This window comes from Mastigoproctus giganteus, chromosome 14 (genome assembly GCF_048544385.1).
Source record: "Mastigoproctus giganteus isolate SK-2022 chromosome 14, ASM4854438v1, whole genome shotgun sequence".
Classification (NCBI taxonomy): Eukaryota; Metazoa; Arthropoda; class Arachnida; order Uropygi; family Thelyphonidae; genus Mastigoproctus; species Mastigoproctus giganteus.
Window position 1 is genome coordinate 38,931,559 of NC_143588.1, and position 18,987 is coordinate 38,950,545.

Here is an 18,987-nt window from a genome sequence, read left to right on the forward strand (position 1 = left end):
GATAAAAGTATCAATTGTGTGACACTACACTCACTATGTGTGGGTAATTGTGCAGTTCTCTGAGCAATGCAAACAGGTTTACATGGTAGTTCACAGGGTTTTGTCAATAAGGCACAGGAACATAGCTAGCAGGGATAAGAAGGTTATTATCCCATTGAACAAGGCAATTATTATGCAGCACCTTGAGTACTGTATACAGTTCTGGAGGCCTCATTTTAGGAATGATGTAGATCTGATGGAATGGATGCAAAAAAGGACAAGATTGGTCAAGGTAACACAGTGGTGGTAACACAGAAGTAAAGCATCTGGCAGGCACCTGCAAGATGATCTGAAACATCCTTTCTCTTGCTTAGACTACACACATGAAGAGGCATAAATACAAATTTATGAAGGGTGGTTTTTGGATAGATGTGCAAAGGAAAACCTTTGCACATCTATCCAAAATCGATCTATCCATCTATCTTAGCAACAAATTATTCGAGGAGATAGACAGTGATGTGAAAGAGGTTTTTTTCTTTTTTTTTTTTGCTGATTCTTTATAAGCTTGCTTTTTTCCACAGTATACTACTACTAATAATAATAATAATAATAATAATAGCACCACTCCACCAGGCCATAAGGAAGATAGATAAGTGGTATACCCCACTCAACCTAAGCGAGGAAACCCTTCCCGCCCAAACGATACAAGAAATAAAGTTAGAAAGATGGGCAAGGAAGACACTCCATGGCAGACACTACAATGACCTCCATCAAGATCACATCGTTAACATTGCTTCCAATGCATGGCTGACAAGCGGGACGCTTTTCCCCGAGACTGAAGAATTCATGCTAGCCATCCAAGACCAGGTAATCAACACTAGAAACTATAGAAAATACATCGCAAAGGAGCCCGGAATGTCAGATGACACATGACGATGCCACCTGGCGTTAGAAACGATTCAACACATCACCGTGGGGTGCAAGGTGATAACCCAGACTGAGTACACTCATAGACACGACTAGATAGCGAGGATAATACATCGGAAGCTAGTGAGGAAATACCAGTTGACCAAAGAAAGTGTACCATACTACAAGTATGAACCCTAGGCAGTACTAGAGACCCGAATCCACAAGCTGTACTGGGACCGCGTCATAATAACAGATAAGACCATCCCACACAACAGACCAGACATAACCCTTGTGGACAAGATGGAAAAGGCTACCTACCTGATTGACATAGCAGTGCCCAACACTAGCAATGTCCAGAAAACCCATTAGGAAAAAATTAGGAAGTACACGAACGTGAGACATAAGATCAAGGAGATGTGGCATGTGCAAGAAGTATCAACCATCCCAATCATAGTGTCAACAACCGGTATGGTACCAAAGACTCTACATAGCAGCCTAGCAGCAATAGATCTCCCAGAGAACACCTACAAGGAACTCCAGAGAGTCACAATCCTGAACACCTGTAGGATAGTCAGAGATTTCCTCCACCGACAGTAACACCAGATATTACACCCACTCCATGAAGGGTAGCAGTACCCTTCATGGAGTGGAATCTCCCAATCAGGGAGAAATAATATAAGAGCAACAACAACAATAATAATAATAATACAAATAAAGGCAAGACCATCGAGCCCTGCCAAATGGAAGTGCTTCCTGTGCAAATGACCACCCATGAAGGAAGAAAATGCAAATGCATGAAGTGGAGCATCGAAATGAATATGCATATCTTGCAAGCATACTACGAAATAACGAAGCTAGAGACTGGATATTCAGTTCACTGAATAGCAAATAGGGGACCAGAGAAGGACCATCATCATGAAGAACCTGATAGCTCCTGCAATCTTGGAAAATATCAAACAAGACGTGGGCGATCAACTACAAAGACAAAGAATATGGTCAATATGGAACCATAGGAGGAAGAACATACTACCACCAAACCAGAGGAGGAAGAGCAAGAAGAAATACAACCCAGAGCAGCCGAAGCAGAAAGACTCAAGGTCATGATATCCAGAATAAAAGATGAGTGGAAGAAGGCCCTAACAGAATTCAAAGAAATGGACCCCACAAAGACTTACATGATATTGAAGCAGAAGCCCAATAGAACCCTGTGGAGAGTCAGAGACCACCTCAATCAGCAAATAATATCACATTACCTCGACAACAATGGTGCAGTGCTGGAGGCCATCTGCACAGCCTTATACTGCACTGCCATAGCGGCCACTAGGATTAATGGAAAAGAAATGAGAGACCAGCAGAAGAACTGAAAACAGAAAGAAATGCCAGCTTGGGAAAGAAGACTTCAGCAGAAGATAGAAGAATTAAGAATCAAGATAGGTCAATTGCCCCAGTACCAATGGGGTAATAGGAGTAAGAAATTGATGGAAAAGTGAACAGCATCCTCAAGAGAGACACTGAAGCAGAACATTTCACTCAGCAAGAGACTATGCTGATACAAAGAGAGCGCCCAGAGGAAAATAAACAACAAAATCTTCGATGAGGAGACTCGGACAAGACGGGAAAGAAGGAAACGGACCACCCGAGCAAAAGATGATTGAGGAGTTATGGGGCAACATATGGAGCAGGGAAGTAAGACATAACAACCAAGCCCCCCCCATGGATAGAACCAGAACTTAAGAAAACCAAGGACATACAAGAGATGGGAGAGTGGAAAATTCAGAAGGAAGAAGTAAAGCAGTCAATCAGGAACTCCCACAACTGGTGAACCCAAGGAATAGATAATGACCACAACTACTGGTACAAAAACTGAGGGTCTTGGTAGGACAACTATATTTAAATGGTGCAATTCAGTGAAGGCACTGAGTCTGCTGCAGATGACCCAAGACCTGGTCAGCATTCCTCGCAAACAACTCCTGAGCAAATCGCAAAAGTCCAGGAAATCTTGGATGAAGTCAGGCGAATTACACTTCATGAATTAGATGTTAGAATGTCCGTTTTACACAGTAGTGCTCACATTATTGTGAAAGGTCACCTGAAAATGTTGCAAACCTGTGCCCACTGGATTCCACACAATTTGACTCCAGAGTCAAAACTTCTTAAATCAAATAGTGACTTCTGATGAAACTTGGATGTTTCATTATAATCCAGAGATAAAACAACAGTCGGGCAAGTGGAAGCATTCTGATTCACCAAGATCTAATAAATTTCAGGCTTCTCATTCAGCTGACAAAACAAATGGTTCTTGTATTTCTTGACATAAAAGGCATTCTTGTTACACATTTCGTGCATCATGGAAAAACGATGAATACGGAAGCATACTCTGAGCTTCTCAGAGTCAAACTTCACCATGCCATTTCTGAGAAAACTCAAAGACTGGTGTGAAGTGTTTCACCATAAAGACAATGTCAGACACCATGTGGCTAATATTGTGCAGCCAGTGATCACTGCCATAGGTGCTGACGTTCTGTCACATCCCCCTTATTCATTAGCCCCATGTAATTTCTTCCATTTCCATGACTGAAGAAAGCTTTGACAGGCAAGTGTTTTGCATCCAACAACAATGCTCACAGAGCACTGGAAACATTTCACATTCTTTCAAAAAATGGCTTGCAAGAAGCATTTAATGCGTGGATACGATGGTGGTGAAAGTGTGTAAAGTTCAAAGGAGAAATTTCGTGTGTAAATTTCGCGAAGGAGAAATCCACAAAAGATTCAGATGATGACAATTAAGATAAGATCTTGCACCAGTCTGCAAATTAAATGATCACTGCTCTATGTAGTCTCAGTGTTAACATACTCCTTCGAGATCATACACGGACTAACACTCAGCTGGAGGATGTTACAAGAAACACAAGGTCTGCCAACACCACCCAAAGCCGGTCATGAAGAGACTAACTATAGCACAGAAGGAGGAAGGGGCTGATAGACCTCATCAAGCAACAGAAGAAAGTGACAGCAAATCTGAAGGATTACAAGAATTACTTCTAGTAAAACAAAGCTCCACTCTACAAGCCCACAAGGAAGACAAAAAAGTAACACACCCTAATGACTGTTTTCTACAGCAGCATGTTAAACAGTCAACAAGAGGAAGCAATATTCTTATTCTTATTATCAACAGTGATTCTTCATGCATTAAGAATCTACTATATTAAAAAGTAAGTGATTGTTACACTACTATATTAAGAAGTAAGAAATTGTTACACTAACCGATAGGTTTTTAAATAGAGGCTATCCTCACTCTGTTATAAATCAAATCAGGTTACAGTTAAAAATAAAACAGCAAATATGATACCCATTAATAATACCAATAAAACACACTTTATTTCCATACCGTACGTTGAACAATGGTACAGGCAGCTTAAACTCTTTAGAAATACTGAATTCAAAATAATAACCAGGCCCATGCAGAAGTTCCATAATATATTAAAAAATCACATTTTGTGATTTTTTAATATATTATGGAGCTTCTGCATGGGCCTGGCTATTATGCATGAGTGAGGGAATTCATTAATTCTTGCTTCTTGCTTGGCACAGGTAAATGATCTTGTGTACAAGATTTCGTGTAGTCAGTGTGATTCATCATACGAGGGTTCCACTCGTTGCACGCTGGAGTTATGTGTCAAGCAACATGCTGCTTCCATCCGCACGGCGTGCACAAACACGTCGGAGTTGGCCTTTCATGCGGTCGATGATGGTCACGTATTCCTATTCGATGAAGCAGTAATTTTTAAATATACAACACAATTACATAAAATTATTGATCGCTGAAACGCTTGAAATGAAACTACACGAAAATTCTATCAATGTGCAACGGCCTTATCTAATTTCGGATTTCTGGTCTTTTTTGCGCATGCACCAATATAAATTATCTCTCTATATTTCAGAGTCAAATACACACACAAACACATTGTGATATTCCCATCCTGTGAACACGGTGATCAACCAAAAAACATGTCTGCTTAAGGAAAGGAAACAGGCTGTGCATTTCGTTTAATTTGAGTATTCATCCAAATCGTAACTTTTAATCCGTTTAATTTTAAATAGTTTTTAATTAAATTTTAATTATTTATTATCGAAACCAGTTTTAACTATTTATTATGACACAATGTCTTCTCGCACTCATGGTCTTGCTGCAGTGGTTTGATGTGTTTCGGGGTCGGGTTGGGGCTCTCGGCTTTCGATTCCATTGTGCATCGGATTTGGTCGTATCTCTATGAGTGACGGAATTCGTTAATTTGTTTTTTCACTTTTTTCATCTTATTTTATTCGTCCACATGAGAGAGAATTGACTGGAAGCATTCCACGAAAAAGATTGAGGTAATCTCTTACTTTTTAATATATTAAAAAATCGTGGAAGTTATTGAGCCCTGTAGCTCTGAATTTTTTATTAAGAATCTACAGATAAAAGACTCACTGGGTGGCAGCAATGTGGAATTTAATTAAAGACATTACTACTGTCGAGAGTAAAGGGAAAGGCTTTTACTTTCATAAGGGTGACTACAGAGGTCTCAGACCTCTGTAGTCACCCTTATGCCCAGTTTCACAATTGTAAAACTGGGCTTTTCATATGGGACAGAAACATGGGGCAGAGAAGAAAGGTGCATGGATATATATAAATTATCAGGTGATACAGAAGCCTATGGTCAATATAAATTAGTCTGTAATCAAGTCATAAAAGAGGTTGGACAAGCTAAGGTAGATGAGAAGTCTTTGGCAAAGAATGCAAAAAAAAACAATTATTCTTCCACTTTCCTTTCTATGCTGAAAGGAAAGTGGAGGAGAAATTGTTGAGGATGGACATAAAAAGGCATCAGGGAGGGTGGATGGAATCTATCCAATTATAATAAGGGAAGCAGCCAAGGAGGTAAAAGCAAACCATCCATAATTATGAGAGCATCTTTGGATTCAGGAGAGGTGCCTATGGACGGGAGATGTGCAAATATTACCCCAATTCATAAAGAGGGATCAAAAGGTGACACAAGTCATTACAGACCTCATTAGCTTAATGTCTGTTCCAGGGGAAAAATAATGGAATCACTGGTTAAAGAATTAATGCAGGACCATTTGAACAGGCAAGCAATTATACTACAATGGCAACATGGACTTGTCAAGGTGCAGTTTTGTCTAACCAATCTGACAGATTACTTGATGCAGCAGCCAAGGAACTGGACGTAAAAGATAATTGTAACATCACGTATTAGGATTTCAGAAAGACTTTTGATACTTTTGCACATAAAAGACTGCTGTACAAACTGGAGCAATGTGGCATTAAGGGTAAGTTACTGATATGAATAAAGGGATGGTGGGGCTCACATCGGGTGAGTATGGGCTTGGCATACTAGGGTCCTGAGCTGGATATCATCATTCTTCTTTTTCTTGGTGATTCCCTTCTACTTTTGTCTCTCTCTCAGGGTATTTTTTTTTTTTTTTTCCCTTTAACTGGTGCAGCATAAGCCTCAGGCTTCCTTGCATCATGTGGCTGGTAAAAATAATAATAAGACAGAGTGGTTATCAATGGGTTCAGTGATGTGTCCATTGTTGTTTTTTCAATATCTATCAATAATACTGATGAAGATATATCACGCTTAAGTTTGCAGCTGATACAAAGGTTGGCAGGGTTGTTAATGACAATTCAATTGTCAGGGTGAGCTACTGCAACAAATCCAGGAAACTAGGTCGATGTTTAACATTGACAAATGCAAGACACTGCACATACGTAGCAGTAATCCAAGAGTAACTTATCAAACATGTGGTACTACAAGACATGCTGCCAAGACAGCTCACTGGGCTTTGTCAATGAGCTGTCTTGGCAGCATGTCTTGTAGTACCACATGTTTGATAAGTTACTCTTGGATTACTGCTACGTATGTGCAGTGTCTTGCATTTGTCAATGCAAGGATAAGGAGGAAATTCCCTTTATATAAGGCCATGGTTAGGCTGCATCTTGAGTACTGTATACTTGAGTACTGTATACATGACTGTATACATGTCTGGAGGCTTCACTTTAGGAAAGATGCAGTTCTGCTGGAACGGGTGCAGAGAAAGGCAACCAGATTGGTGAAGGGAACAAAAGGCTGCTCTTACCTAGAAAGCTTCAGTTATGAAAATTGTAGTGTTGGGCTAGGCTAGGCACCTGCGGAGAGAACTAATTGAGATGGATTGAGTAAGCTGAATGCTAATGGTATTCTTCCACTTGCTGAGACTACATAAGGGAGCATAAATTCAAGTTGAGGAAGGATGGTTGCAAGGAAGTTTGCCTTCAGCCAGAGGGGTGAGTCATTGTTGGAAAAGGCTGCCATCTGTTGCTGTGAAAGTGGATGGGTGGAATAAATTCAAGAGAGAACTAGACAAATTCTTGGAAGGGTATGGATGGGCGAACTGCCTCCCCACAGCTGATGTTATATAAGCTTGCTTTCTTGCATCATTTGCGATTACTACTACTACTACCACCCACTGGAGATCTGTGAATGGTCTGGGTTCCTCTGACCCGATTCCACACTTTGTGAAATACCAATCCATGCTAAACTAAGTTCTGTGGCTGTCTGTCTCCAGTTTCGCAATGAATATCCAAGTTGTAGACATTCAAGCAAATTCGTTGAGGTAACATTTTCAGATGCTAGAAAAAAATAATCGACAGATGCATTAATCTTTTGCAGTAGTAATTCACAAATGAGATGAATCAACGACATAGCTGAGTAGTTTAAAAAATCATTTACATCTGCTTCACATGAAATCTTAGTCATTTACACCTGGCACATGGTATCACATTTACCATAAATTTCACATTGCACATATGGATCAATGAAATACGGTGATAAGAAAAGCTACCAATGGTATGACTATTTCCATTGATTCGTCATTAAATCAAATAAATAATATTTTGGCTATCACATAATTATAGAGAGTAAGTGTTTTTAACAAAATTTAAAATGATAAAAATAAAAATTAGGACTATGATCATAAAAGACTAATCTTTTGTAAACAGTAGTTATTTTCAATGAGCAGAGAACTCATTTAGAAAATTCTTAGTGAATTTCTTTTCCAGGGCTTTCCCAATATTTTGGAAAACTGACGTGAGGGATTTCAAAAATAATTGTATACTTACCTTAAAACCTCAAGAGGTGATCCTTTTTCTTCTGCTGTTCGGTTTGGTCTGAGTTTTGTTCTCTTCCAATTTTCTTCAACTAAGTGAAACACACTTTCTTCCTGAGGTAACATTACTGAGCACTGAGATATGTAATCTTCAATGATCTTGCACAAACTGCTGTTGTGGTTTTTACTGGTAGATCTCCTGATATAAAATTAATAAAAATAGAATTTTGGAATAAAAATTAATTCAGTGGCTAATATTTAATGCAATAAAGCCATGGTCAGTTAACATGCACAAACTGGTAGTGTATCATCTCTCATACATCTCTCACAATGCATAAACAGCTTTCAAAAAACAGCAAGATACTTGTAAGTAGTACATAAAAAAAAAAAAAAAATTGCGACACCTAATCTAAGAAATGTGGTCCTAATGTTAATAATTATCCATCAAATTGGAATGGAAGATCATGTAAATTAAATAAAACTTGTCTTTTGTGTAACAAAATCTTAATACTTCTTAAACGGAAAATACTTATTGACTTAAATATTACAACCAGCATATAAACTTTCTGAAGGAAATGAACATACAGTTGATATTAACAGTACACAGTATTTTTTTATGATGAAAACTACTGAGTAGTGGAAAATAATTAAATTTAGCATTAGCATTAGCATTAGCATTAGCAGAGGCATATGATGCAAGAAAGCAAGCTTATTCAGCATCAGCCAAAAAAAAAAAAAAAAAAAAAACACCCACTCCCATTTCACCCCTCCGTTCGTTCGAAATACCTGTCCAGTTGAGCTTTAAATTTGTTTAGGCTATCAACTTCAACAACAAGTGATGGAAGTCGGTTCCACCAACCAACCACCCGCTGGCCAAAGGCAAATTTCCGCACATCTATCCGACATCCGTCCTTCCTCAATTTGAATTTATGCCCTCTGAGGTGATTATTCTGAGAAAGATGAAGAATCCCATTGGCATTGAGCATGCTCAAACCATTCAAAGCCTTATACACCTCTATCAGATCACCTCGCCGGTGCCTAGTCTCCAGACACTGTAATTTGCAAAACTTAAGCCTTTCTTCGTAAGAGCAACCCTTTGTTCCATTTACTAATCTTGTTGCCCTTCTCTGTACCCGTTCCAGCAGCTCTACATCCTTCTTGAAATGAGGCCTCCAGACCTGTATACAGTACTCAAGATGTGGCCTTACCATTGCCTTATACAAGGGAATAATCACCTCCTTATCCCTGCTAGAAAAATTCCTGTATATCATTGACAAGACACCATGCGCTACTCTTGCAGCTCGTCTGCACTGCTCAGAGAACTTCATATCTGCCTGCACAATTACCCCCAGGTCCTTTTCATTCTCCACCACTGTCAGTGTAGTACCGCAGAGTTGATACGTTGCTCTGGGGTTACTGTTTCCCCATATGCAGCACTTTACATTTGTCGATGTTAAACCTCATTTGCCACCTCTCAGCCCATCTGTTCAACCTTTCCAGATCCTGTTGCAGCAGCATAGCGTCAGTATTGTCCTTAACGACCCTGCCAACCTTTGTATCATCTGCAAACTTGGACATTAAACTTGATATCCCATCATCAATATCATTCATAAACACCGAAAACAACAACGGACCCAACACTGAACCTTGAGGAACTCCACTAATAACATTAGTCCACGTTGAGCAGTGTCCATTGATTACCACTCTCTGTCTTCTGCCACTCAACCATCCCCTTATCCATAGCAGCAATTTGCCTCCAATGCCACACTGCTCCAATTTGTGCAGCAGTCTTCCATGTGCAACAGTATCAAAAGCCTTTCTAAGATCCAAATATATAATATCAAAGTTATTCCCTGCATCCAGTTCTTTTGTGACTACATCATAGTATCCAATCAAATTGGTCAGGCAAGACCTGCCCTTAACAAAACCATGCTGCGTCTGAGCTATAACTGAATTCTTGTCTAGATGATCCTGCAGTGCTTCTTTAACCAGTGCCTCCATTAATTTACCTGGAACAGAAGTTAAACTAACAGGTCTATAATTACTTGTGTCAGCCTTTGATCCTCCTTTGTGAATTGGGGTTACATTTGCACATCTCCAGTCTATGGGCACCTCCCCTGAGTCCAAAGAAGCTCTCATAATTATGGCTAGGGGTTTGCATACTTCCTTTGCTGCCTCCTTTAATATAACTGGATAGATCCCATCCACCCCAGGTGCCTTTTTTATGTTTATCCTCAACAATCTCTCCTCCACTTTCCTCTCAGTTATTACAAAATCATCCAGCTCACTGCCAATGTTTACTTTACCTACATCATTCTCCTTCCTGAATAACTCCTCATGCGTGAATGTAGATGCAAAATACTCGTTTAGATTGTTAGCCACCTGAGCAGGATCCTCAACTGTTGAACCATCAATATCCAGTGGACCAATCTGATTCATCCCTTTCCTTTTCGAGTTCAAGTATGTAAAAAACTCTTTTCTGTTTTTCTTTGCATCCTTTGCCAAGGATTTTTCATAGTCTGCCTTTGCCTGCCTAATCTCCTTTGTGACTTGGTTACAGACCAACTTATATCTATCATAGGCTTCCATGTCACCCATTAATTTGTATGTATCCCATGCATTTTTCTTCTCTGCCACATGTCTCATTAGCTCATCTGACAACCATTTAGGCCTAAACCTTGAACAATATTTCTTAGTTGGTATGTAAAGCCTGGTAGCCTCCAAGATTAGTTCCTTGAATGCTTCCCATTTTGAGTTTGCTGTTGGTAACATCATCAGTTGGTCCCACTGTATAGAATTTAAATACTGTCTCAGACCATCATAGTCGCCTTTACGAAAACAAAAACCCTTCCCTTTACCTCTGATGGTAGTTACCTCCTTGAGTAAATCCCACTTCAACACACTGTGATCACTGCCACCTAGTGGTTCATTTATCTGCAGGTTCTTAATGCATGAAGAATCACTACTGATAATCAGATCAAGAGTATTGCTCCCTCTTGTTGCCTCACGAACATGCTGATGTAGAAAACAATCATCCAATAAATCCACAAAAGCCTTGCTAGTGTGCGAGTGACCAACCCACAAATTCCAGTCAATATCTGGGAAATTAAAGTCCCCCATTATAAGACTCTCAGATTTACTGGCCCACTCTATTTCCCTGTACAATATCTTATTATACTCATCAGAGTCATTAGGCCTATAGCACACTCCTACTCTCAATTTTGATTTCCCTATGCTTATGTCGCACCAAACTGACTCGACACTGCCCTGTCCATCGATGTCGACTGGCTTCACTTCCTTGGACTTTATGTGTTTCTTAATTAATAGCATAACCCCTCCTCCCCTCCTGTCCTGTCTATCCTTTCTATACACACTGTATTCCCCAAATTCCAGTTCCGCATTACTTATATCTGTGTGACACCACGTCTCTGATATCCCAACAATATCTGCCTTTGATGTTTTGAGCAATACCTCAAATTCATCAAATTTATTTACCAAACTCCTAGCATTGGTGTACACGCAGGTATACATGCACCTGTTTCTATTCTTAGCTACCCTAACACAACCCATGTGTTTACTTGTACCGCAATGACTACCAGCAGTCTCTGAAATATCCTGCATCTTGTTTTTCAGACTTCTGCTCATTTGAATAGAAGCAGTGCAAGAATCACTTCCACCTCTGCCAGTGGCTACTGTTAATCTATTAGTCCTTGTATCCCCCCCAACTAGCAGTTTTCCGACCCACCTAACACTGCCTCGACAGCATCAGCAAAAATTCTTGCACCCTTTCTATTTAAGTGTATCCCATCCCTGTAGAAGCAATCTCTCCTGTTAACAAGTACAGTCCAGGCTGAAAAAAATTCTACCCCTTGAGCCTTGCACAATCCCTCCAGGGCCGAATTGATCGACAAGGCTCTCATCATATACTCCCTCCTATCGTGTCTGGGCAGAATTGCAGACACTTTCAAGTTCAACCCTAATTCACGGCTTTTTTTCAACAGTGACCTGTACTTGCTAAGTAATTCCGCCGGTCTCCTACTCTTAATATCATTAGTGCCAACGTGTACAACTATATCACCTTTTGTGCCCTTAAAAGATGATATCCGCTCTACAACGTCATCAACCTTTGCCCCTGGCAGACATACCCTGGTCCTATTCCACCTATCGTTTTTACAAAGTATGTTCCCCGTTTCCCTGACAATAGAGTCACCAACAACTACTAGTTCCTGTGGGACCAGAGCATTCTGCCTAGGGGGCTGCTTCTGTGTTGCCTGATGACCAAGTGCAAGCTCTGGCGTTGATGTGGGCAGCTGAGAGCTTGATGGGCCCCTCAATTTATTTCCTTCGAGGGCATCCACCCTGTCCTTCAAGCTCTCATAAAGGCCCATAACAACGCTGAGTTGTCGCCTGATTTCCTTGCACTCCTTACATCGTGCACACACAAAGACATCCCCCTTGGCAGTATCATGTCCCGTACCCGACTGCTCCGCAAACATCAAGCAAACAGTGCATTTTAATAGACTGTGATTCAGAGGGCAACTGCCCCCCTCAGTTCTCCCCTGAACCACAGCACTCCCATTAGCTTGAGCCTTTTGCTTTGCTGCTCTGGTCAGAGTCATGATTCCGATTTAATTCAATAAAATTCAAAACAAAAATTAAATCCTTAAGTTATATCCCAAAACAGTTATGTTATATATATATTTTTTTCGGTATCTAGTGTTTTCTACGAGTTCCCTTTATACAACTTCCGTATCACGTGTACCACTATAGTTATGTATTAATTATTTGTTACGATTAAGTCGTTATATATATATATATATATATATAGAGTTAAAAGTACAATTTAATTGACAATAAAGTTTATCAAGATTAATAGATTTACTGATTAATTGACAATATTATATTATGCACTATACGACACTAAGCTTATGCTATCGTGTAAAAATGGCGGGAATCACGAACGGTATTTCTACGGACTCGTAAGTATTGATTAGCTTCCAAATCTCGCTATCTCAATTTAGAATAAACTAAGGATCCTGACTAGGTCTATAATCTACTTATAGATGATAATTTGATATAACAGTTGGTTAATAAATCGACTAAATTTGGTTAAAAAAAAATTTGGTTTGTGACACGTGGATTTGATACCGTTACCGATACTAAGTAATATCTACGAAATCTCTGTCTAAGTTAAACTTTAAACTAAGTATCGTAACTTAGTTTATGATCATGTAGATCATAAACTAAGTTACGATACTGGTAGATCTCCTGATATAAAATTAATAAAAATAGAATTTTGGAATAAAAATTAATTCAGTGGCTAATATTTAATGCAATAAAGCCATGGTCAGTTAACATGCACAAACTGGTAGTGTATCATCTCTCATACATCTCTCACAATGCATAAACAGCTTTCAAAAAACAGCAAGATACTTGTAAGTAGTACATAAAAAAAAAAAAAAAAATTGCGACACCTAATCTAAGAAATGTGGTCCTAATGTTAATAATTATCCATCAAATTGGAATGGAAGATCATGTAAATTAAATAAAACTTGTCTTTTGTGTAACAAAATCTTAATACTTCTTAAACGGAAAATACTTATTGACTTAAATATTACAACCAGCATATAAACTTTCTGAAGGAAATGAACATACAGTTGATATTAACAGTACACAGTATTTTTTTATGATGAAAACTACTGAGTAGTGGAAAATAATTAAATTTACTTACAGAAAATACTTTCTGCAAGTAAATTTAATACTGGGCCATCTTTATATTCTGCTGCATATAAAAGGTGCTTAGTAATATGAAGGCTATACTTTCAGAATCTATTCAGGACCTGAAACAGTGAAAAAAAAGATCATATAAACATATACAGGTGACCCCTGCTTAACGCTGATAATTTGTTCCTGAAAAACAGAGCGCTAATGAATCCACGGTATGCGAGCACTGCATTCCCATAAGGTAACATATGTATTTCTGAGTTGCGGTCGGTGCCATAGGATATTTCCTAATCAAGAATAAACGGTAGTGAAAAGATGCACAAATGTCGGTCAAAATATTTAAAATTCAAATATTTGTACATATAAAAAATTATGTGGTAACTACTTATGTATCAAAATTAAACTTAAAATTCCAATTAAAATCATGAATTTAATTGAATTCATGATTTTAATTGGAATCAATTTAGATTCCAATTGAATCTAAATTGATTTTAATAGATTTAATTTACATTTAATTAACACATCTGCTTGTCTTTGACAGGAATCGATTCGCTTCAAAACGTCTAATTTAATTTTCAAATTCAGTCTTTTTCTTACATTTATAGTCTTCGTCCTGCGCCCAGACGCTGTTGCTTTTTCATTCTTATCGGCCATTATTAACTCTTCGAAAATGTAACTGTGTTGGTTGCATTAATTACGATACAATGTTCAAGTAAACTGTCCGTTACGCACGCTGTCTAATACTGTACTGAGTGATGACTAGACTTCGGATAAATGCATATAACGCAAATATTACAAGCAATATACTTGATAATTTTTTAAAATGTTGATCTCGGAACTACGTAACAAGTCACTGTACTGCAATTAAATTAGCGTGCGAGAAAATTTCACTGAGCGTGGGGAAATTTCTCAAGTCGGTGTGGGAAACATTTTAATGCCGTTTTGTTGCTATTCATTTTCAAGATCGACTCCATCAAATGAAACGATTTCGTTAAATATGCCAAAAATGCAATCTGTAAAAGAACGTTATACTGATCTGTGACAGCGTTATAGTCAGATACGGGTTATAATATAAGAACAGCGTTTTAGCGAATCAGCATAAAGCGAACCGCGTTATAATGGGGGCCTGCTGTACTTGAAATTGCTTTGTTTCAGAGTTACAGCCTATTTCATGTATTTCATTCACCTCGCCTTTAAAGAAGTGCTCTCAAATTATGCCTGGAACTTGAATACGCACCTGAATGCACATTGTCATGGACTGCATGACACGTTCAAAAATTCAGGGTATTATTTGGATTTGCTACTATTCGGGTTCTATGTGGTGGTGAAGCATTTCAATGTCATTAGTGGGTAAATGATGGATTGCAGAACACCCTGCAGCTAAAATTCAATTTCTGTGGTGCAAGCTGGCAATGCAACAGGAGCTCCATGATATATCCATTTATCAGGGAAATGCACATCCAAATAGTTTCTGGCTACTTGATTAAAGTGAAGTGTGAGACACATTATGGCATCCTGCCTCATTTCAGTGAGGTGGAATGCTGTAATATACAAACAATATACATCAGAAAGCATGAAGAACTTCGACTAGTAAATTGTGTAAATAATTGCTTAAAAAATAAAAATCAGAATAGGTTTTTCCAGTTAATCTTCCACATAAAACAAAAGGAACAATCGCCAATAATTTCTGCCCATAGGGCATTTTCTCATTGCATTCAACATCAACAAACTGTACACACACACACATATATATATATATATATATATACACACACCTTATCCAACTTGTTCAGCAATATCACAGAACATTCTGCCCTCTTATATACCAATAATATCTCTCTCTCTCTCTCTCTCTCTCTCTCTTTTTGCGGGGGGGGGGGGGGAGACACCAAATTGTAGTCAATTTTTGTTATCTACCTACCTATGCTGTTGTAAGGTGGTTTGCTTACCCCAGAGATAAACAGGAACTTCTACTGGACAATTTCTGGAAAACAAAAAGGAATGCAAATCAGAAACAAAGCATTTTGAACATATATTTTTATATTTTTTTTTCCATTGTTTTCAGGTCCTGCATCAATCATGAAAATATGACCATATTTTTATAATTTAAATTTGTTTTGGTTTTTTTTAAATCTTGAAGTACTAGACAAATTTAATCTCCAAAAAAAAAAAAAAAAAGCAAAATAATGCACTTCTCATAAATAATAAAAAACACATGACAATCCTTGTGTTTCGTTAATTAATCTCAACCACATGTAAAAATGCAACAACAAATACACTTGGCAAAATGTGAATAGCATTCCTATTCATGTTGGGGGGGGGGACAATAATATCCCTCATAAAATGTTAGCTCATTTTTTTTCTACTATGTAGCATGTACACAAAATAAAATGGAAATCAAAACACCTAAAAGAATAACCCAATTCTAACCAAATTTGGTCATGAGGTTGAAAAGAATTACAGGAATAAATAAGAAAATTTTCAACTGATTACAAGTTAATTTATATCAGTGACATAGCATATCTGTCAGAAGGCAGAATGAAATTCATAGAACAGAAAACAAATGAATGTCAGCAGTTATGTTCTTAAAGCAATAATCACTTATCAGTATTTACACTGATGAAAATTAATATGAGGTGTGATTGCCCTCCCCCCCTCAGACACATTCTGAATACAAGTTTATTCAACATTATACAGGGTGTCTCAAAAATATTGGTACAAACGTTTAGAGGAGGTAGGTAACATCTAAAGGAATGTGAATCGCATAGGAACCTATAACCGGAAACGTCATGGGAAAGTAGTAGCAGAGGCACAAGAAGCAGAAATGACACAAGACAGTAATTAGTGGCAAACATTTATTTGACATAATATTAACAATGGAGTACAAGATGGATGCATTTCATGATATTACAACAGATGCTCGAAGGTTCCACCACGAGACGTGATGCATGCGTGACACCGACGCAGCATGGATTGGCAGACATGGTTGAACACCCCCTGGAATTTCTTTGACAGTAGCAGCAGCGGCGCAGACGAGTCTCGCCCTGAGATCCATTTCTGTCTCCACAGGCGATTCATACACAATAGATTTGAGGGGCCCCTACAGAAAGAAATCAAGTCTCGATAAATCAAGTGAGCGTGGGGGCCAGACAATGGGTCCACCACGGCCAATCCATCGACGCCCAAAATGCCTGTTCAAATGGTCACGAACACACCTTCCATAATGCGCAGGTGCCCCCATCATGTTGAAACCAAATGTTGCATCTCACATTTACGGGAACATCGTCAAGTAACCCTGGTAGAACTTGTTCAAGAAAGATCCGATATTTAAAGGAGTTCATGCGAGATGGTAACAGGTATGGGCCGACTAAGCAGTCACCGACCATACTTGCCCACACATTTATTGCGAAGTGATGTTGTGCCGCATGGGAGCACACACTGTGTGGGTTGTCGGGAGCCCACACATGAGCATTGTGCTAACTGAATAAGCCTTCCCGAGTGAAATAAGCCTCATCCATGAACAAAACATAGGCTGAAAAATTCAAGTCTTGAACACTTTCTTGGAGAAACCACTGCGCAAAAGCCACACGAGCAGGATGATCTTGGGTGAGCAGTAACTGAACCCTTTGGTTCAGTTATGAAAGGGGGGTGTAAGGAATCATCGTGCCAGACATGCTGTACACTGCAACGAGACACTCCTAAGGCAGAGGTAATGGCACGTGTGCTGGTAGTAGGATTATTCTGAACAGCATTCAACAGACTTTTTTCCATGGTGGGAGTTCAGGTTGACATGGTCTGCCCGCACTACTCCTGTTACCTCTAAATGACCCATAATCGCACAAATTTTGATGCAAATTTTGTGCAAACAAACGGTGATCCGGTACATGTCTGTCTGGGAAGCATTCTCCATAAATTCGTTGAGTGGCTTGTCCATTGCCCTCTGCTAATCCATACACTAGGTGCATGTCTGCCAGCTCACAGTTCGTATATAGTGCATAGTGTGCATAGTGTTAGGGTCAGGCGCCACCTGTGATTTCTCACATCTGCGCCATATGTACGCTGTGAAGAAATACAGAACTACTGTAAATGCCAGAAAAGTGTTGTCTGTTGTATATGACATATTGCGTTAGGTTCTGTTGGGTGTCCTGGCATTTGGCCGCAGGGCCCCTGGTGGGACCTCACGTTGCCCGAACACACCGCTAGGAGGTAGCCAGGCTGCCCATTATTCTCTGGCTAGTCTCCGCCAGGGTCGCCTGAGCGTCCTGGACGAAGACCAAGTTAAAAAAAAAAAAAAAAAAAAAAAAAGAGAAGAAGAGAAGAGAAGAGAAGGTCTGGGGAACAAGAGAAAGAGGGATCTGAATGAGAGGAACAAGCTAAAGTGGACAGATAGAGAAGGCAGTCCACCCGAGTAAGGAGAAATAGGGGATGGGTAGAGGGATCAAAAGTCACAGGGGCAGGCGCCACTGTGCGAGTGCCAAAGGCCAAGCACTCTCTGGGAGTCAGCTTTTCAAGGAGTGCCAACCATGATGATGCCAGCATAGTATTTTAATCTTCAGTCTTACTCTTTTATCAGTTTGGGAAAATGCTATCCGACCCCAGTTTGTGTTTGCACTTGAAGGTCGTTGTTCTGAGCAGCTCTAAGTTCAGCAAACTTTGCCCGTCTGATGGTAAAGACAGCTTGTGCATAACTCGTTAAGGCTTTGTATGTCGTTTCATTCTGAAGCAGGTATGTTTCATGATTACGAGGGTTCTCCTGGATTTCAGTTAAAAATTTGAGCCTACAATCATCGTAAGCAGGGCACTCATACATGAGATGCCCCCATGACTCCTCTTCGCCACAGTGGCAGAATGGATTGCTTTCAATTCCCATTGCTGTCAATTTTTGTTGAAAGGGCCCATGTCCTGTGATCAGGAATGTAACTTGCAGACCAGGTGAAAACCAGGAAGGAGACTTCGGGAAAGTCATGTCAATGGATGGGAGGAATCTTCTGGTAATTTCTCCTTTGGGCGTGGTTTCCCATGAATGCTGCCAAATTCCTTGAAGGTGTGTGAAGATACGTTTTCTTTCTTGTTTCAGGTCATTGGTAAGTTGCAGTTGAAGATTTAACAACTGTGTCGGAATTCCCTTCTTTAATCGATGGTAAAGTCCCCTTTTAATCACCTCAAGATAGAGTGGCAAGCATCCAGTAATAGCCTGTAGGGCAGGGGTGCTGACAGTGCGACATG

At 39.4% G+C, this 18,987-nt stretch overlaps 1 protein-coding gene across 2 annotated transcripts in view; it reads right to left on the bottom strand.

The window, feature by feature from the left end:
• Positions 1 to 18,987, bottom strand: part of LOC150075072 (uncharacterized) — a 366,189-nt gene that overhangs the window by 51,052 nt on the left and 296,150 nt on the right. For both annotated transcript variants that reach the window (XM_090388223.1, XM_090388222.1), the window contains 2 exons: positions 15,683 to 15,745; positions 8,051 to 8,236 (listed from right to left, as the gene is read on the bottom strand). In XM_090388223.1, the coding sequence (XP_090244349.1) occupies positions 8,051 to 8,236; positions 15,683 to 15,745 (249 nt within the window). The remainder of the gene's footprint in view (positions 1 to 8,050; positions 8,237 to 15,682; positions 15,746 to 18,987) is intronic.